The sequence below is a fragment of the Ornithorhynchus anatinus genome, chromosome 21 (genome assembly GCF_004115215.2).
Source record: "Ornithorhynchus anatinus isolate Pmale09 chromosome 21, mOrnAna1.pri.v4, whole genome shotgun sequence".
Taxonomy (NCBI): Eukaryota; Metazoa; Chordata; class Mammalia; order Monotremata; family Ornithorhynchidae; genus Ornithorhynchus; species Ornithorhynchus anatinus.
Window position 1 is genome coordinate 7,692,757 of NC_041748.1, and position 20,951 is coordinate 7,713,707.

A 20,951-nucleotide genomic window follows, 5' to 3' on the forward strand; every position below is an offset into this window, starting at 1 on the left:
TCTTCCTTAGACTGTGAACCCCATGTGGGACAGGGACTGTATCCAACATCATTAATTTGGATCTACCCCAGTATTTAGAAGAGTGCTTTGACACACACTAAGCGATTAACAAATACCACAATAATAAAATACAATAACGTATATATGTTTAGACGACAAAAGGCAACAGTTACTCCACCTCAAAAGAGGCACTGTCAACACTTCCCCAATAATCTGCGGGACAAATGAATTTCCCAAATTTCCTTTGAGCTCCAAAAAAAGTCAATCTAAACTGACAATCATTTCAGAATTGAAATTTCCTTCACGGGCATCTTCGATTGGATGGGAATAGCAAACCATTCCAAGAGTTGACACCATTTCATTTTTCGAGGAGCTCTCTACAAGCGCAGAATCCTGCTCCTACCTCTGAATATTTCTCTCTGTAGGTATTTATACAGCGCTCGCTCTTATTCAAACGCCAAAGCAGCTGGTCTTCCGTAAGGCTGTCCACGTTCCCCATGGCATCCTCCGCCTCGCTCTCAACGTCAGATGGTGGATCAAATGCAGAGGTGGAGGCGTCCAAGTCCAGCTGGTTTAAAGAATCTCTAGAGGAGGTTCGTGCCAGAAACTCTTTGGATGGCGCCCGGAACAGCGACTGTTTGACTGGACTTCGAAACAGGGATTCCAGCGATGGGACCCGGAGTTGGAGCTTCTGGGCAAAGGTCTGCGTGTCAGTTGGCTGCAGATAGAGACACACCACAATTTCCGTAAATTTTAGAGCATCCGTTGCATCGGGTTCTCTCTGTCCCATCGCAGTGCCCGCATTTTGAATCTCATTCATTCAGTCGCATTTATTGAGCACTTACTGTATGCACAGCACTGTACTAAGCACTTGGGAGACTACAATACAATAATAATCTCGGCAAAATCTCGGTGAAAGCTAGGGCCTCCCCTAGTTATGGGGAGAAAACTGAGCTAGGGGATGGAGGATAGAAAACATATTCGTAAGTGGGAGAGGCAGGAGGAAAACCATAAGAATGGAATATGGGAATAATAACGTTGGTATTTGTTAAGCGCTTACTATGTGCCGAGCACTGTTCTAAGCGCTGGGGTAGACACAGGAGAATCAGGATGTCCCACGTGGGGCTCACAGTCTTAATCCCCATTTTACAGATGAGGGAACTGAGGCACAGAGAAGTTAAGTGACTTGCCCACAGTCACACAGCTGACAAGTGGCAGAGCTGGGATTCGAACTCATGAGCCCTGACTCCAAAGCCCGTGCTCTTTCCACTGCACCACGCTGCTTCTCCAGCAGTTGAAAGAAGCACTGTGTGGCAGGAACCTTCTGGGAGGATATGCTCCCTACTAGCCAACGTAAATGGAAAGAAAAACTGAAGCGATGTCAGAGGTAGAGATAGTCATGGGATTCCCAATTTAGCCCTGGGCTGAGCTTCTCAAACTTAACATGTCCAAAATGGAACTCCTCACCTTCCCGCTCAAAGTGTCCTCCTCCAGCTTTCCTATCACTGTACACAAATACCACTCTCCTCCCTTTCTCACAAGCCTTGGCATTATCCTTGACTCATCTCTCTCGGTCAACCCACATGTCAAACATGTCCAAATCCTGTCAGTTCAACCTTCAAGACATCACCAGAATCCACTCTTTCCCTCTCCAACCAAACTGCTACCATGCTAATATAAGCACTTATTCTAACGCACCTTGACTACAGCATCAGCCTCCTTCCTGACCTCCTGTCTTTCCCCTCTCCAAGTCCATACCTCACTGCTGCCTGGATCATATTTCTACAAAAACGTTCAGTCCACATCTCCCCAGTCCTCAAGAACCTCCAGGGGTTGCCCATCCACCTCCACATCACAAAAACTCCTTACCATCGGCTTTAAAGCACCGTTAGCTTGCCCCCTCCTACCTTGTCTCCCTGATCTCCAACTACAACCGAGCCCACACACTTTGCTCCTCTAATGCCAACTACTCACTGTATCTCTAGTAACGGAAGGAACGGCTTGTGCGCGTGCGTGCCTGACGAGCACGCAAAATGGCTGAGTCCGGTAGAGGCTTTCCTGAACATGGAATCTTGTAAGAATTTTTTTTTTTTAATGGTATTCACTAAGCCCTTACTTTGTGCCGGGCACTGCAATAATAATATTGGTATTTGTATTTGTTAAGCGCTTACTAGCACTGTTCTAAGCACTGGGGTAGATACAGGGTAATCAGGTTGTCCCACGTGAGGCTCACAGTTAATCCCCCTTTTTACAGATGAGGTAACTGAGGCACAGAAAAGTGAAGTGACTTGCCCATAGTCACACAGCTGACAAGTGGCAGAGCCGGGAGTCGAACTCATGACCTCTGACTCCGAAGTCCAGGCTCTTTCCACTGAGCCACACCGCGGTAGGTACAAGTAAATCAGATTGACAAAGTCCAGGTCTCAAATGGGGCTCTCAGTCTTAATTCCCATTTTATAGATGAAGGAACTGAGGCAGAGAAAAGTGAAATGACTTGCCCAAGGTCCCACAGCAAATGGAATTAAAACTCAGGTTCTACTAGACTACCTTCAAAATGGGATCATCTTCACTAAAAACCTGGGAAAAACAGTTGGATTGGTAACTATAGATGTTTTAATTTGTGTGCATGTACGCATCTACCCTCTGTTTTTAGCTTTCTTCTGTAAACGGTGTTGATTTGGTTTCACTTTTGGAACTTGTCATTGAGCACCAGAATTTAGAGGGGAGACAAATACCTGGTGATGGGCTCATGACATAAGTTGTTGGGTGGTCCATGCTCTTTCCACTAAGGCCATGCTGCTTCCATATACACACAAACACACACACACACAACATTTGTAGTATAGAAGAACTCAGGCATTTGAGAATGACTTTTTCTCAATTCCAGTTATCCCCCTCAGAAGACAAGCTTGTCTTAATTTACATCTCAAGCCCAACTGCTAATTCACTACACAAACACATATATAGGTCTCTATGAGTAGACCCATAAGCTCTTTGTGGGCAGAGAATGTGTATGTTTATTGTTCTACTGTACTCTCTCGAGCTCTTATTATGATACTCTGCCCACAGTAAGTGCTCAATAAATAAGACCAATTTACCAACTCCTATTGGAGCCCATGTGTTTTGAAAGGGAAGCTGATGGATGACAGCATCTCTGATAAGACTACTCCAGCTTGGCGACGAACTGACTCTGTGCATGAGATGGGCTGGGGGAGGTTCCGAGTTGGCCTTTCCGGCCACACTTGCACCCCAAAGGTGAGGTTCACTCTCTGGGAGGGCGACCTGAGTAAGACAGATACCTACTTTACTGGCTCTTCCTTTGAAAAGTCACAGGTTCAGCTTAGCGTTGACAGTACGTTTGGAAGATAAACATTCTCTGTTTCAGAAGCTTGTCTCCCTCGACTATCTGGAAAAGAACTCCTCGACTGCTTCAGAATGTTTTGCAGAAGCATTACTAAAGATTTTCAGGACAACATAAATGCAAGTTTTGCAGGACAAGAAGAAAAACAAAAACCCTGCCTTTAGGCTACCTATGATGTAGGAAGAGAGTGGAGAACACACACATACACACACATACAACACACACACATAATACACACATATAACACCTACCTATAACATACATCCACAAGACACATCCACACGCACCTGTGCATATAACACATGTACATACATATAATACAAATGCATAAATGTAATACACAGACACATACTCACACCTACCTGCCCTCCCTCTCCACTCCAGGTTAGGATTTATTTCCAAACTCTGAGAGTCTCACCCTCATTGTCTGGAGATGGGATGGTTTTAGGGAAGAAAGACAGACTTGATAAATCCAGGGTCCTGCAATTTCTCATACTATGTGGGAACTCTGCGTTGAGGGGAGGGAAAACAACTCAGTAGGAAAAAAAAGAAAGGGAAGTCAAGAACTAACTTAAGATAGTCTTTCAGTTCCTACGGTGACCCAAGCAGATTTCTTTGCAGACTTTCATCCCTGTTAGAGAAGAAGGTCTGGGAGGAGAATAAACTCAGCAAAGGATTTTTTCCTTTTGCTTTTCACCATCTCTACAGCTCTGATGAGAAAGGCCACAGTGAAAGAGTTGAGAAGGAGAAGAGAGAAGCATGGCCTGGTGGAAACGGCAAAGACTTGAGCATCAACGGACCTGGGTTCTAATCCCAGCTCTGCCACTTGCCTGCTGTGTGGCTCTGGACAAGTCGCATCCCTACCCTGTGCCTCAGTTTCCGTAGAGCGGGGATGCAATACCCATTCTCCCTCCCACTTAGATTCTGAGCCCTATGTGGGATGAGGGACTGTGCTCAATCTGAACATCTGTATTTACCCCCAGAGCCTGGCACACAGTAAGGGCTTAAATACCACTGATTGATTGATCCCACAAGTAGCAGTAGTAGAGTAATAATGATAATAAATAGGGTACTTGTTAAGCGCTATGTGCCAAGCAATATTCTAAGCAATGGGCTAGATACAAGTTAATCGGGTTGGACAGTCTCTGTCCCACACTGGGCTCACAGTCTAAGTACAAGGGAATATGATTTAATCCCTATTCTACGGATGAGGTAACAGAGACCCAGAGAAGTGACGTGACTCGCCCAAGGTCACAGAGCAGTGTTGCAGCAGAGCCGGCACCAGAACCTAGGTCCTCAGACTTCCAGGCCCGTGCTCTATCCACTAGGACGTGCTGCTTCTCTCTAGTAGTAGCAGTAGAACCCCTTCCAGCCCGTGCCCTCGAATGTCTCATGTGACTGTCGAGGCTTTCTACTTTGGTGGTTCTAGAAGCACCCTCGGGCCAGAAGTGTCCGCATAAGGGTCGGTTTGGCCGCTGGAAGGAGGGCCTCGTGTGACTGGGTGGAGAAAACCGGCTCCAAAGACCAGTAGGCCTCTTGCTCCATTGGATTTGTCCTGGATTAGGAACCATACCTGAGCGGGACTTGGCCCGTTGACGTGAACCCCATCGGCCGCTTTGAGTGATGACAACGTAACTGCGTTCTATGCAAAGGAAAAGAAGAAAGGGAACAGAAGTGGTCACGATTAGCCTCCCAAAAAAGTGGTCCACCTGCCTCTTAGAAGCAACACAGCTGATAACTTTCACCTAGAACACGTGTCTGTTTAGTAAACACAGATTAGTATCGCTTTCACTCCATCACGATGCTGTCATGCAAGCTTCAAATAGTGTGTTAAATGTTGGAAGAGCTCAGCTCGCTGTGCAGGTCGAGGACTGAAGGGGAGAGGTTAGCGTAGCAGACTTGGATCACACACAGTGTGTGTTTCCCTCCTTCCAGAAAAGTCCAGAAACAAAACAAGGCTTAAGTCTCTCCTACTTTCTGTGGGAGAAAATTGCCAAGAACAAGTAAAATTAAACCCAAATAGAGCTTTCTTTGAGCTACTAGGTTCAAGAGAAGGAATAAAAGACACACTCAAGTACCAACAATCTCTGGAAACTGAAAGCCTACAAGGAATGCTTTCAACAATAATAATTGTGGTACTTACCATCCATGTCCCACATGGCGCTCCCTACAGATGAGGGAACTGAGGCCCAGAAGTGTAGTGACTTGCCCGAGGCCACACAGCAGACAAGTGACAGAGTCAGAATTAGAACCTGGGTCCTTCCAACTCCCAGGCCTGTGCTCCATCCACTAGGCCATGCTGCTTCTCTATTTGTTAAGCTCTTACTATGTACCAAGTACTGAAGGAAGTAGATACGAGATGACCAGGGTGGACACTGTATTTCCCTACAGCAGGGTCTTCTGACAGCACTTTTCAATATTTGAGAAGGGTTTTTTTTTTGGTTTTTTTTTTTTTTTTAACCCCCCTTAGGTTTTGCATTTGAAGTCACCTGTTCCTGATGGGCATCGGGTTTGGGCCAATAATGTGAAATGGGCCTTAGCACCAGAAACAGTTGCCGTGACCGCCTGCGGGAGGTTCAGGAAAGGCGGCAGGACAAGGACCAGACCGAGCTGATTCAGATGACGACGTAGCTCTTCGCCAGTGCAGGAGAGGAATAATCCTCCAAGATTCCAGGGTGGCAGCTGGGAACAATGGAATCAGTGTGGCCTAGTGGAGAGAGCCTGGGCCTGAGAGTCTCTGGGTTCTACTCTTGGCTCCGCCATTTGTCTGCAGTGTGACCTCGGGCAAGTCACTTTGCTTCTCTGGGCCTCAGTTACCTCATCTGGAAAATGGGGATTAAAACTGTGAGCCCCACATGGGATGTAGACTGTGTCCAACCTGACTACCTTATATCTACATAGTGCTTAGAAGTAAATGTTTAACAAATACCATTAAAAAAATGATAGAACTAGGCAAAGACTGGCACAGACAACAGGCATGGTATAAAGAGGAAAATACCACTGATTATTAGCAAAAACTGGCATGTGAGTTAGGATGGCTTAGTCAATCAGTCAATTGCATTTATTGAGCGCTTACTGTGTGCGGAGCACTGCATAAGCACTTGGGAAAGTACAAATAACAATATAACAGACAAATTCCCACAACAGGCTTACAGTTTTGGTCTACATTGTGGAGATTTAGAGGCTAGATCTCAACAATACCCAATATAAGCGTGGGGTAAAAAAGAAATCTAAATAGGATTCTGAAAGCCTGGTTTCCCCATCATGTACTGATTTTTAAAAACAGACTATATAAATTTTTATAATGTATGTTTTAAAGCTCCCCTACCAACTGACACAAGGTCATCATCATGATCCATAGTATATAGTGAGCATATACTGTGTGCGGAGCACTGTACTAAGCCCTTAGGAGAGTACAAACATAAATTCAGCAATTGAGCCATTTGGTTTTGGTATGAATCAATCACAGTGATTGAGCGCTTACTGTGTGCAGTGCAATATACTAAGCCCTTGGGAGAGGACAATGATAGTGGAGTTGGCAAACACATTCCCTGTTTACATCAAGCTTAGAGCCTAGAGGGGGAGACAGATGTTAATAGAAATAAATTGCACATATAGATATAAGTGCTGGGGGCTGAGGGAGGAGTAAATAAACGGTGCAAACCATTTGCAAAGGCAACGTAGAAGTGAGTAGGAGTAGGAGGTCAGGGAAGGCCTCTTGGAGGAAACGTGCCTTCAAGAAGGCTTTGAAGGAGGGGAGAGTTGTCTGTCAGATATGAGGAGGGAGGGTGTTCCAGACCAGAGGCAGGATGGAGGAGAGAGGTCAGCAGTGAGATGGATGAAATCGAGGCTTAGTGAGTAGGTTGGCATTAGAGGGGCGAAGGGTGTGGCCAGAGTTGTAGTAGGAAATCAGGGAGGTGAGGTAGGAGAGGGCAAGGTTGAGTGCTTTGAAGCCGAGAGTAAGGAGAGAGGAGAGAGAGGAGGAGGAGGACAGGAAGGGAGGGAAGAGCAAATGGATCTTGTAAAAGGGAAAATGCTCTTGAAGATACTGTCACTGGAATGTAATTACAGCAGCTTTCAAAGATGCTCAGGAAGTAATTGAAGAACCAGGGAAACCTCACTCAGTAAACCTACATGCCGATGTTTTCATGTCAAATCTAAATTTAAAGTAGTATCAATGCTTAGCAAATGGTTAACCTAAAACCTCACCACTTGTCCTGTTGCCAGGTGAGCCTTTATAGGTGCTGTCAATATATAATACCCACCCAGGTAGAGCTTTTCTTTTGCAATGAGTTCTACGGTAAGAAATCTCATGGTTGAAAAGGGCCACGTTCTTCGATTTCGTCTCTCAAATTTGGTTCAAACGGCACTTTACAGTTGACACTGAGCCCAGGGGTTCTAGACTGAACCTTTATTCAGTAAAAGTGATTCAAAAATAGAAATTTCCTAGTTTCAGCAGCAGTTATCAAATAAATAGGCCAATCCCTTCTGGAGTGGAATATTACAAAGTGTTCTAAGATCCCCATCGTTTTAAACTACAAGTTGAATTATTTAAAGGGGTCAATATTTTACAAAGGCAATGTTCTATTAACGCCAATATTATCTCTCCCACTGTTCAGAAAGAGTTTTCCTTCTTTTAATTCATAAGAAATTAAGCTTTCCCTAGTAAAATGACACAAAAAGTAATTTAGGTGTATGTGCATGCCATCAAATGAGTATTTGAAATTTTTAAAGTTTCAATTTTTAAATTTGTTACTCCTTAAATATTTCATGGTTTAAGCTCATAAAGCTGTTGGAAGCTATTTGTTATAACACTGGTTCACCTACCTGCTCAAGAAGGTACAGACTATTGACTGACAACAAATACAGCTTTTTTTTGAATGGCATTTGTTAAGCGCTTACTGTGTGCCAAGTACTGTACTAAGTGCTGGAGTAGAGAGATAAAAGCTCATCAGTTTGGACGCAGTCCGCATCCCACATTGGGCTCACTGCCTTAATGCCCATTTTACAGATGAGGGAACTGAGGCCGAGAGAAGTGGAGCCACTTGCCCAAGGTCACACAGACAAGTGATAGAGCCAGGATTAGAACTCAGGTCCTCTGACTCCCAGGCCCATGCTGCTTTTCCTCCTACACTACAAGCTACTCCTTTGCTTAAAAGAGTCCATTAGCTACCCCTGCCTCAAGCAAAAAGGCTTCTAGCAGTGCCTACCAATTTTAGGTTATAATATTATTATTACTATTATAGTTATTATATTTGTAAAGAGCTTACTATGTGCTAGACCCCATAGTAAGCGCTGGGGTGGATACAATCAAATCAGGCTGGACACAATCTATGTAGCACATGGGGCTCACAGCCTCAATCCCCACTTTACAGATGAGGTAACTGAGGTCCAGAGAAGTGAAGTGACTTGCCCAGAGTCATCCAGCAGACAAGTGGCAGAGCCGGGATTAGAAGAAAGAAAGCTTCTGGACTCCCAGGTCCCGGCTCCCTCCACCCCGCCAGGCTGCTTCTCATGTTCACAAGGGACCGACTGTCACGGATGGGTCGGGGAAAGACACACAGTACAATGCAGATAACGGGTTAAGTTTCGTGTTAAAAGACAATCACGCAATCCAGTGCTCCAGCCACGAGCGCTGGGCTCTTACTCTCTGAGTTTTCTAGCAGGGTTAGCAGTAATGCCCTGAAGATTGGTGAGTGACAAGCAGTACTAGTGTGAGTCCTACGACGACGGTCCTTCCCGTTAAAGGAACGGCCGTAAGGCACGGGAAGACTCACCGCGCTGTGGTCACTCGGGGGCTTAGCTGGCTTGGAGGGATCCAGAGCAAAGATAGTGTACTCAGAGAGAAAAGCAGGCTCTGCTATCATCCCGGCTAGCAGCTGTCTCATTCAGTGCAATAAATCGGGCGGGGAGGGGAAGGGGGGGATGAAAAGAAAACAGATGATAAAACAACTCATAAAAGCATTTTGCAAATTGTCAGCTCCCCCTTTTGAATGTTCTAACCTGGTCCTTCTCAGATATTTTTGGAGGGAGAGAAATGATAATAATAATAATAGTACTGGTTAAGCACTTACTGTGTGCAAGCAGTTGTTCTAAGTGCTGGTGGGGGTACAGGTTAATCAGGTTGGATAAAGTCCCTGTCCCACGTGGGGCTCACACTCTCATCCCCATTTTCAGATAAGGTAACTGAGGTCCAGAGAAGTGCAGAGACTTGTCCAAGGTCACACAGCAGACAGGGGGCGGAACGGGGATAAGAACCCAGGTCCTTCTGACTCCCAGGCCCGGGGGCTCTATCCGCTAACCCACACCGCTTCTCGCAAGACTGAAGTAGGGGAGGAAAGGCGATTTAAATAAGCAAAAGTGCAGTTTGTCAGGGCTCAGCCCTTCCAGGACAGTAGTTGTTTAGAAGACAGTTTAGGTTTTCCAGTACCCTTTCTCACATGAGGATGACAAACAAAAAAAAATCCCAGAGAGGAAGGACAGAACGCAGTCTGCAAAGCAATTGATGGAGTCAGAGAAAAAAATTTGAAGATAAGGTAGATTGGGCAGCAGTAAGAAGATCATCCACCAAAAGTGTCCAAAATATTTGATCTTGGTTTTTTTAAAGGAATGGGAAGAAAAAAAATCACAAGAATTGCCCCATCATTTTTTTCAGGAAAAAGCATATCTTCTCCAAAATATATATAATGTCCTCTTTGAATCAAGGCTAAGAATCAAGTTTTTTGTCGACATTCTTGAAAACTCTATGCTTGTTCATTCATTCATTCAATAGTATTTATTGAGAGCTAACTATGTGCAGAGCACTTTACTAAGCACTTAGAATGGACAATTCGGCAACAGAGACAATCCCTGCCCATTGACGGTCTCCCCGTCTAATCGGGGGAGACAGATGGCCGGAAACAAGACAACTTAATCACGATAAATAGAATCAAGGGGATGTACACCTCATTAACAAAATAATAGGGTAATAAAAATATAGACAAATGAGCACTGTGCTGAGGGGAGGGGAAGGGAGAGCCTGCCCACAAGGGGATTCACAGTCTAAATATAAATAATGATGGTAATGATGATTGTTAAGCCCATTGTTAACAATTGTTAAGATTGGGCTTGTTGCTCAATCAAAGATGGGGGAAACACCTTGGGGGGTTGGGGGGAGGGTAACATGGGGGCATTCAATCCCCGAGTCTCCTCCTACCTCACTTCACTGTTCTCCTACCACAACCCAGCCCACACACTTCACTCTTCCAATGCTAACCTTCTGACTGTAGCTCAATCTCGCTCATCTCACCGACAACCTCTCGCCCACCTCCTGCCTCTGGCAGAACACCCTCCCTCTTCATATCTGACAGAAGACGACTCTCCCCCGCTTCAAAGCCTTACTGAAGGCACATCTCCAAGAGGCCTTCCCTAACTAAGCCCTCTTTTCCTATTCTTCAACTCCCTACTGGGTGGCTCTGACTCGCTCCCTTTATTCACTCCTCCCTCCTAGCCCCACGGCACTTACGTACATACCAGTAGTTTATTTTTTTACATTAATGTCTGTCTCCCCATTTAGACCATAAGCTCGCTGTGGTAAGGACATGGGTCTGTTATATTGTCGTACTGTATTCTCTCAAGCTCTTACGACAGTGCTCTGCACACAGTAAGCGGTCAATAAATAGGATTGTCCGACTGACAGGGCACACATCCAGGGTGAGAGGCAACTGGAGAGAGCCAGCCTAGAGGTCTATGGGAGAGGAGAAGCCGAGAGGCAAGGTGAGGCCTAGGCAAGGTGAGGCCTACGCAAGGCGAGTCCTGTTTGGTCAGTCTCCTCATTGCTCCCAAGAACAGGTCTCTCAGCTCCCTCGGGCGGTTGCTTAATCATCTTTCTGGATGGGAGCTGACTGGTCAGGAACCCTTGGCTTGCTGCTTTAATAGAAAAGCAATCCTTATCTCCCACCCCCACGTGACAATGTCCAAGGGAAAATATCTACATAATAGGTCGAATACAAACTGGGCATATTTTCTATGGTAACCGTTGTATGCTTACTAATGCAATTGTATTATTGGACATAAAAGAGAGCACACTTGTTTATAAATTATAAAGCTGCCAGTTAAAATGTATATATTTTCTAGTATTTGTTAAGTGCTTACTGGGTGCCAGGCACTGTACTAAGCGCTGGGTAGATGCAACCTAAACAGGTTTGACACAGTCCCTGTCCCACATGGGGCTCACAGTCTTAATCCCCATTTCACAGATGAGGTAACTGGGGCCCAGAGAAGAGTTAAGTGACTTGCCCAAGGACACATAGCAGAGACGTGACAGAACCTTCTGAATCCCCGGCCTGTGCTCTTTACATGAGGTCACACTGCTTCTCTAAATTTGCCTTAGACCACAGTGGTTTTCTAGTGGAAAGAGCTCGGGCCTAGGAGTCAGAGGTCCTGAGTTCTAATCCCAGCTCCGCCACTTGACCCCTGCGTGAGTTTGGGCACATCACATAAGTTCTCTGTGCCTCAGTTTCCTCATCTGCAAAATGGGGATTCAATACCCATTCTCCCTCCCACTTGGACTGTGAACCTGATGAGGGATGAGGATTGTGTCCAGCCTGATTACCCTGTATCTACCCCAGCGATCAGTACACTGCTTGTCACATAGTAAGAACTTAAATGCCACCATTTTCAGAAAAAAGCTACAATGTCAGAGAGTGAGAATAAACTTCAGGACCTTCAACAAGAAGCAAAGACATATAGAACTCTAAGCAGAAAAATCTGATTCTTCTCACCAGTGACTACAGGTGCTATTAGACGATAACTTTCTCCCTGAATTTAAATGATGATAATTCTGTCCCTGACCATTCGATGACTAGGATTGAAATGTCCGTCACCCTCACAGACTCTATGCTCCCTGTGGGCAGGGAACGTGTCTACCAACTCTCTAGTTTTGTACTCTCCCAACCGCTTAGAACAGTGCCCTGCACCCAGTAAGTGCTCAATTAATACCACTAACTGACTAATTCTCTGACAACTCCTCAGTTCCTTTTGCTGGCGCCTCCTCTGCCCCCTACCCTCTGACAGTGGGGTCCCTCGAGGCTCAGTACTGAGCCCCCTTCTATTCTCCATCTACACCCGCTCCCTTGGAGAACTCATTCACTCCTATGGCTTCAACTGCCATCTCTAAACTACATCTCCAGCCCTGATCTCTCTTTCCCTGTAATCTCCCATTTCCCCCTGCATTCGGGACATCTCACCTTGGATGTCCCATTGACACCCCAAACTTAACATGTCCGAAACAGAACTCCTTATCTTCCCCCCAAACCCAGTCCTCCCTGACTTTCCCATCACTGTAGATGACCACCATCCTCCTTGTCTCACAAGCCTGTAACCCCAGCATTATGCTCAACTCCATCTCTCTCATTCCACCCACATATTTAATCTCCACCAAATCCTGTCAGTTCTACCTTCACAATGCTAAATTCCACCCTTTCCTCTCCACCCAAACTACCACTACATTAATCCAAGCACTTATCCTCTCCTACATCAGACTCCTCCCTTAGCCCCCTGCCTCCTATCTCTTTCCAATCTAGGGCATACTTCAGGCTGCTGCATGGGTCATTTATCTAAAAAATAATCAATCCATGTCTCCCCACTCAAGAATCTCCAATAGCTCCCCATCATCTCTGCATCAAATGGAAACTCCTTACCGTCGGCTTTAATCAGCTGTGGGACCTTCAAGCGGCTAACTAAACTAATGACAAAGACTGACACTTCAGTTTGTCGTGTTCCTGGGGGCCAGTCGGCCATTAACTTTGCCACTTTTCCTATTCCTCCCTAATTTTACCTTAAAATGCAGTATGTAAAAGAGCAGGGACTCAATTCCAAGCATTTTAAATATTCTGATATTATTTTAGAAGTCAAAAAAGAGGCCACCTAGGATAACTCACTGTTCTAGCAATTGCTGTTTTTACTTCTACTTGGATGCATGCTAGCTTCAGAATAGAAGCGCTTCTATTATCAATCAATGTTATGTAGTGACAGCTTAATGTGTACACTTAACAATAATAATAATAATTGGGGTATTTGCTGAGCAATTACTATGTGCCAGGCGCCTGTACTAAGTGCTGGGGGTGGATACAACAAGAAGGGCGAAGGGGGGGGAAAGTCGTATTTATTGAGTGTTTTCTGTGTGCGGAATACTGTACTAAGCATTTGGGAGAGTACAATATAACAGTAAACAGTCCCTGTCCCACGTGGGGCTCACAGTCTCAAGCCCCATTTTACAGATGAGGTAAGTGAGGCCCAGAGAAGTGAAGTGACTGGCCCAAGGTCACACACCAGACAAGTAGTGGAGCTAGGATTAGAACCCATAACCTTCTGACTCCCAGGCTCATGCCCTAACCACTATGCACTTGGGAGAGTACCATATGGCAGAGTTGGTAGACATGTTCCCTGTCCACAAAGAGCTTACAGCCTAGAGGAAGAGCTTACTATTAAGTACAACATATATTCCATTTGTTGTAGGACTTTATCTATAGGCTTGTTTCGAGCAGGGAACGTGTCTGCTAATTCTGTTGTATTGTCCTCTCCCAAGCACTAAGTAAAGTGCTCTGCACATAGTAAGTGTTCAATAAATACCATGGTTTGATTGACTGCACTTAAACCTGGGTCTAACCCGAAAATCTACAGAATGAAAGCGAAAGGATGCCTCCGTCACTCTGGCTACCATTGAATGAGAAAAGTGTCGCAGGGTTTAGCATTTCCTTCAAGTACTGGCTCTTCAACAATCCTAATGCCACTGTATTAAGGTCTCTAGAATTATGTTAGACTCAGAGTCTCTCATGGGACTCGTGATATTCGCCCCACGCTCAGCCCCACAGCACTTTCATTCATTCATTCGGATTTATTGAGTCCTTACTAGGTGCAGAGCACTAAGCTAAGCACTTGGGAGAGTACAATATAACAATAAGCAGACACATTTCCTGCCCACAATGAAAAGCTTACAATCTAAAGCATTTCTGCATGTATTTATCAATTAAGGGTATTTTTATTGGTACTTCTGTTAAGTGCTTTCTAAGTGGTAGGCCCTGCATTAAGCACTGGGGCGGATACAAGATAATCCCTGTTCCAAATAGGGCTCACAGTCTTAATCCCCATTTTACAGATGAGGGAACTGAGGCCCAGAAGTGAAATGACTTGCCCAAGACCTCACAGCACACAAGCAGAGGAGCCGGGATTAGGAACCAGGTCCTTCTGACTCCTGGCCTGGGCTATGTCCAGTAAGCTACTCTGTTTAGTGGACATAAGCACGCTGATACGGACCTACGTGCCATGGGGTTGAGGGTGGGGTGAAAAATGTCTGCCCACAGGTCACCAATACAAGCACAGAGACGATGCAGAAGGGAGAGGGAGCTGGGGAAAAATGGGGGCTTCATCGGGGAAGACTTAATCATGATTCGGCTCCCACCTGTCTCAGAGAAACTGAGGTGAAAGGGGAGAAGGTGCAGGGAGCTGGGGGTGAGGTAGGGGACCACTCACTAAACATTTACACCAACCTTCCTCCTACCCGATTTCCTTTATGATGTTGGAACATGAAAGACACAGGGAGAGAAACTCTAGCAAACTCTCACCTCTCGGTTTGGTGTACCTTCATCACTCTGTTCAACAAGCGAAGACGTCCGGTTCCTGGTCTGTGATGGGGTAGACGGGCTCAGAGTGACCTGCGTGACAAAAGCCATGACCACATCAGTTCAGCTTTGGTTCCCTGGTGCTGACTCCCTGAGCAAGAGCAGTGTGGTGAGGTGGAGAGAGTCCAGGCCTGGGAGTAAGAAGGTCATGGGTTCTAATCCCGGCTCTGCCACTTGTCAGTTGTGTGCCCTGGGCAAATCGCTTCACTTCTTTGGGCCTCGGTTCCCTCATCTGGAAAATGGGGGCTAAGACTGTGATCCCGATATGGGACAGGGACTGTGTCCAACCTGACTTGCTTGAATGTCCCCCTCACCACTTACTACAGTGCCCGGCACATACTAACTGCTTAACAAATACCACAATTATCATTATTATTATTATTAAGGAGGGCCTGTCAGCTGGATCTAAACAGCATTTCCCCTCCTCCTTTGACCCAGATGGCCAACCTTAGGGACCCAGATCTGACCTCTACCAGTCCTGATGCTCCAGGCCGAAGACCAATTGATCCATCAGGCAATCGGTGGTGTTTATTGAGCGCTTACTGTGTGCAGAGCACTGTATAAAGCGCTTGGGAGAGAACAATACAACAGAGTTGGTTGACACATTCCCTGCCCACAACGAGCTTCCGGTCTAGAGGAGCCCAACGTTAGCCTTGCTTGACCCTACTCACCCCATCCTGATGGACTTGGGAAGTTGGGTTTGGGGCTTAGTTAGGGCCAGGACCAACTGGATCTCTGCGCCCAGTAGGTGCCTAGAGGCTCCCAGGAGTCAGTAACTTCCTCCGAATGCTTCAGCCAGCTCTGTGCCAAAAGGGCAGCTGGGGTTGGGCAGGAGGGCGGCCCAGGGGAACACAAGGAAAGTGTGCTTTTAGTCCAGGCTGAGAGAGAGAAAGGGAGAAAGAGAGACAGAGAGAGAGAAAAGAGAGGGGAGATGAGAAGAGAAAGGAGACAGAAGAGAAAGAGGAGAGAGAAAGGTGAGAGAAATGAGAGAGAGAGAAAAGAGAAAGAAAAGAAAGAGGAGAGGGGAAAAAAGTGAAGAGAGAAAGAACAGAGATAGAGAAGAAAGAGAGAATGAGAGAAAAGAGAGGGAGAAAAGAGACAGAGAAAAGAGACAAAGACAGGCAGTACCCAGTGACTCCTCTGCCGCCCGCCTTCTATCACTCCTTGACTTCACCAACCTCCCGCTCCACCCCACCTCGCCCACTCACCAACTTGGTCACACCCTCGATCTCATCATCTCTGACCACGGCATAAACTTCACTCTCACCAACTCTGAAAGGCCTCTCTCCGACCACAACCTTCTCACTTGCCTCCTCTCTTATACCCCTCCTCCCTGAAAATCTGTATTACTCCTCCCTCGACCTCATCCATCTCTCTCAGGGCATCACACCCCACCCAGCCTCCCTACCCACTCTACACCCTCTTGATGACCAAGTAGACATTCTCAACTCCACCCTCTCTACCCAACTCATTTGCTCCCCATCCCTTCGTCGCTCTCACACCACTAACCCACAGCCCTGGATCAACTCTACTGACCGCCTCCTTTGCTCTTACGCTCGAGCCGCTGAACACTGCTGGTGGAAATCTAAACACCAGGCCAAGCTTGTCCACTTAAGATTATCCTTTCTTGCCTTAACTCTGCCCTCTCCTCTGCCTGGCAAAACTATTTCTCTTCTCTTATTGACAACGATGCCTATCAACCCCTTCAGCTGTTCTGGACATTTAACTCCCCCCTCAGGCCCCCGATCCTCTCCCTTCCCCTCCCCCATCCCTCACGCCCAACCATCTGGCCACCTACCTCATTAGGAAAATTAACACCATCAGGCCTGAGCTCCCCAAAGTCACCTCTCCCCCTCCTCTCGACCCCCTCTCTTCTACTTTCCCATCCTTCCCAGCAGTAACTTCAGAGGAGATCTCCTCCCTCCTCTCAAGAGCTACCGCCTCCACATGGGCTTCAGAACCCATTCCCTCACACCTTATAAAAACTCTAATTCCTTCCCTCCTCCCCTCCTTCATGTCCATCTTCAATCGCTCACTCTCCAACGGCTTCTTCCCTTCTGGCTTCAAACATGCCCACGTCTCCCCCATCCCAAAAAAACCCTCCCTTGACCTCACATCCCCCTCCAGTTATCGCCCCATCTCCCTTCTCCCTTTCCGTTCCAAACTCCTGGAGCGAGTTGTCTACACTCGCTGCCTCTAATTCATCTCCTCCAACTCTCTCCTGGACCCCCTCCATTCTGGCTTCCATCCCTGCCATTCCACTGAAAGTGCCCTCTTAAAGGTCATTGATGACCTCCTTATTGCCAAAACCACGACTCCTACTCTATCCTAATCCTCCTCGACCTCTTGGCTGCCTTTGACACTGTCGACCATCCCCTTCTCCTCGACACGCTATCTGACCTTGGCTTCCCTGCCTCTGTCCTCTCCTGGTTCTCCTCTTATCTCTCTGGCTGTTCATTCTCAGTCCCTTTGTCGGGCTCCTCCTGCCCCTCCTGTCCCCTAAATGTAGGGGTTCATCAAGGGTCAGTTCTTCCTCCCCTTCTGTTCTCTATCTACATCCACTTCCTTGGTGAACTCATTCCCTCCCAAAGTTTCAACTATCATCTGTATGCAGATGACACACAAATCTACATCTCCTCCTCTGTTCTCTCTCCCTCGCTCCAGGCTCGCATCTCCTCCTGCCTTCAAGACATCTCCACCCGCCACCTAAAACTCAACCTGTCCAAGACTGAGCTTCTTATCTTTCCTCCCAAACCCAGTCCTCTCCCTGACTTTCTCATCACTGTGGATGGCACTACCATCCATCCCGTCTCACAAGCCCGCAACCTTGGTGTCATCCTAGACTCTGCTCTCTCATTCACCCCACACATCCAATCCGTCACCAAAACCTGCTGGTTGTCACCTTCACAACATCACCAAGATCCACCCTTTCCTCTCCATCCGCATAACTACCAGATCAGTACAATCACTCATCCTATCCCGACTGGATTACTGCATCGGCCTTTCTGATCTCCCAACCTCCTGTCTCTCCCCGCTTTAGTCCATACTTCACTCTGCTGCCCCGATTATCTTTCTACAGAAATGTCCTGGGCATGTCACCGCCCTACTCAAAAATCTCCAGTGGTTGCCTATCAACCTCCTTATCAAACAAAAACTCCTTACTATTGGCTTCAAAGCTCTCCATCATCTTGTCCCTTTCCTTACCCCCTTCTCTCCCCTTCTCCATCCCTGCCCGCACACTCCGCTTCTCTGGCACTAACCTTCTCACTGTGTCTCGTTCTCACCTGCCCCAAGTCCCACCTCTGGCCTGGAATGTCCTCCCGCCTCAAATCTGCCAATTTCCCCCCTTCAAAGCCCTACTGAAAGCTCACCTCCTCCAGGAGGCCTTCCCAGACTAAGCCCCGCTTTTCCTCGGCTCCTCCGCCTCTCCCCATCGCCCCAACTCTCTCCCTTTGCAATACCCCCACTCCCTGCCTCACAGCACTTGTGTATAACTGTACATTCCAAGCGCTTAGTACAGTGCTCTGCACATAGTAAGCGCTCAATAAATACTATTGAATGAATGAATATATGTACATATTTATAATTCTATTTATTTATACTAATAATGTGCATATATCTATAATTCTATTTACTTACACTGATGCCATTGATGCCTGTTACTTGTTTTGATACCTGTCTCCCACCTTCTAGACCTACTGTGGGGAGGGACTGTATCTGTTGCTGAATTATACTTTCCAATCACACAGTACAGTGCTCTGCACACAGTAAGCGCTTAATAAATATGACTGACTGAATGAATGCATATATATGTATTTTATGTATACATATAAATGTAATTTTACTCATTCGTACTCACGCCTGTCTCTCCCTCCCACTCCCTCCACCAGACGGTAAGCTCGTGGCGGGCAGGGAATGTGTCTGTTGTTGCACTGCCCTTTCCCGAGCACTTCGTTCAGGGCACCGCACAAGGTGGGCGCTTAATGAATAGGAATGAATGAATGAGACCCCGCCCCCCTGCCCCCCCACACCGGCCCTGGGGGCGGGGCTTAGAGGAGGCTCCGCCCCCATAGTGACGTAGGGGGCGGGGCTTGGATGAGAACCCACCCTGTCCCTGACACTGATTCCTGGGGGGGCCTTAGAGGCTCCGCCCCCATAGTGATGTGGGGGCGGGGCTTAGAGGAGACTCCGCCCTCCCTGACTCCCGTGGGCGGGGCTTAGAAGAGACTCCGCCCCCACCGTGGGGTAGGGGCGGGGCTTAGAGGAAACTCCGCCCCCACACTGACCTAGGGGGCGGGGCTTGGACGAGAACCGGCCCCCTCGCTGACACTGACTCCCAGGGGCGGGGCTTAGAGGCTCCGCCCCTTTCTGACACTGATTCCTGGGGTGGGGCTTAGAGACTCCGCCCCCATAGTGACGTAGGGGGCGGGGCTTGGAATGAGAACCCGCCCCCTCGCTGACACTGCTACCCGGGGGCGGGGCTTAGGGGAGGCTCCGCCCCCTCCCTGACACCGAATCCCGGGGCGGGTCTTAGAGGCCCCGCCCCACTGACGTAGGAGCGGGGCTGGGGGCGGGGCTTAAAGACTCCGCCCCCACACTGACAGGGGGCGGGGCTTGGAGGAGATACCGCCCCACACTGGCGTAGGGGGCGGGGCTTGGAAGAGAACCTGCCCCCTCCCTGACACTGAATCCCGGGGACCGGGTTTAGAGGCTCCGCCTCCACCGTGACGTAGAGGGTGGGGCTTAGAGGAAGCCCCGCCCCTCCCTAACTCTAGGGGCGGGGCTTAGAAGGGACCCCTCCCCCACCATTACGTAGGGGTGGGGCTTGGGGAAAACCCCGCCCCCACAGTGACGCAAGGGGCGGGGATTGGATGAGAACCCGCCCCCTCATTGACACCGAATGCCGGGGGCGGGGCTTAGAGATTCCGCTCCCAGTGACGTAGGGGGCGGGGTTTATCTAGCCACTTTGACATCGGGGCGTGGCTCCGTTGGGGGGCGGGGCTTAGAGGAGACCCCCCCCCCCCGCCCCCTCCTTGACACTGATTCCCGAGGGGTAGGGCTCGGAGGAGACCTCCACCCCCCCGCCAGACTGACAGCCGAAGGGGCTCGGAGGAGATCCCGGCGTCCCCCCTCGGCCCCGGATCCTCGTAAACAAGCAGCGGGGCGGGCGAGGTCCCGCGGGAGGCCCGGCCCGGCCCTGCCCTACCTGGGCCGGGGGCGGCGGCGTGGGCGGAGGCTGCTGCTGCTCCTCGCTGATCTTCTGCTTCAGTTTCTTGAACATGGTGCGGCCGGGGGGCGCGGAGCCTCGGCACCGGCCGCCCACAGCGCGGAGGGGACCGGAGGCCCGCCGCTGTCACCGCCGCCGCCGCCGCGACTCCTCCTTCCTTGCACCGCCCCGCCCCCTCCCATCCGCCGGCGGCGGCGGCGGCGGCAGGTGAACGGCGGGCCCAACGCGCATGCGCGGCGACGTGGAGCCCGGCGAGCGGCCCCGACGGCAAGCGGCTGGGGACAAGCCGCGGGACACGCGTCTGCGCACGCGTCGGCCGTCCGCCCGGCTCGGACCGTGATTGGCGAGGGGAGGCTCAACGAGAGCTTCCGATTGGACGGAGCGAGGGGGCGGACCAGCCAGGGCGGCGGGGGGGGGGAGGGGGAGGTCTGCGCATGCGTCCCACCCTCCTGCTGGCCCTCCTCCAAGGAGGTGGGGGTGGATTCATTCGTTAGTTCAATCGTTCAATCATTCATTCAATCGATCATTCATTCAAACCAATCGTTCGTTCATTCATTCAATCAATCATTCAATCATTCGTTCGTTCATTCATTCATTCATTCAATCGTTCATTCATTCATTCATCCAATAATTCAATCGTTCGTTAATTCATTCATTCAATCGTTCATTCGTTCATTCATTCATTCACTCAATCATTCATTCA

The 20,951-nt window shown here is 48.4% G+C and overlaps 1 protein-coding gene across 7 annotated transcripts in view; it reads right to left on the minus strand.

Annotated features, from left to right (window-relative positions):
* GOLGA4 (golgin A4) overlaps positions 1-20,369 on the minus strand; it is a 95,269-nt gene extending 74,900 nt beyond the window's left edge. For 2 of the 7 annotated variants that reach the window (XM_029049475.2, XM_029049473.2), the window contains exons 1-5: positions 20,228-20,369; positions 14,965-15,054; positions 9,139-9,240; positions 4,935-5,003; positions 404-718 (exon numbers count right to left, since the gene is read on the minus strand). In XM_029049475.2, coding sequence (XP_028905308.1) covers positions 404-718; positions 4,935-5,003; positions 9,139-9,240; positions 14,965-15,054; positions 20,228-20,302 — 651 coding nt within the window. In that variant the 5' untranslated portion in view covers positions 20,303-20,369. The remainder of the gene's footprint in view (positions 1-403; positions 719-4,934; positions 5,004-9,138; positions 9,241-14,964; positions 15,055-20,227) is intronic. The other 5 variants (XM_029049474.2, XM_029049476.2, XM_029049478.2 and 2 more) reach the window with 5 other exon arrangements.
* Positions 20,370-20,951: the final 582 nt, after the last annotated feature.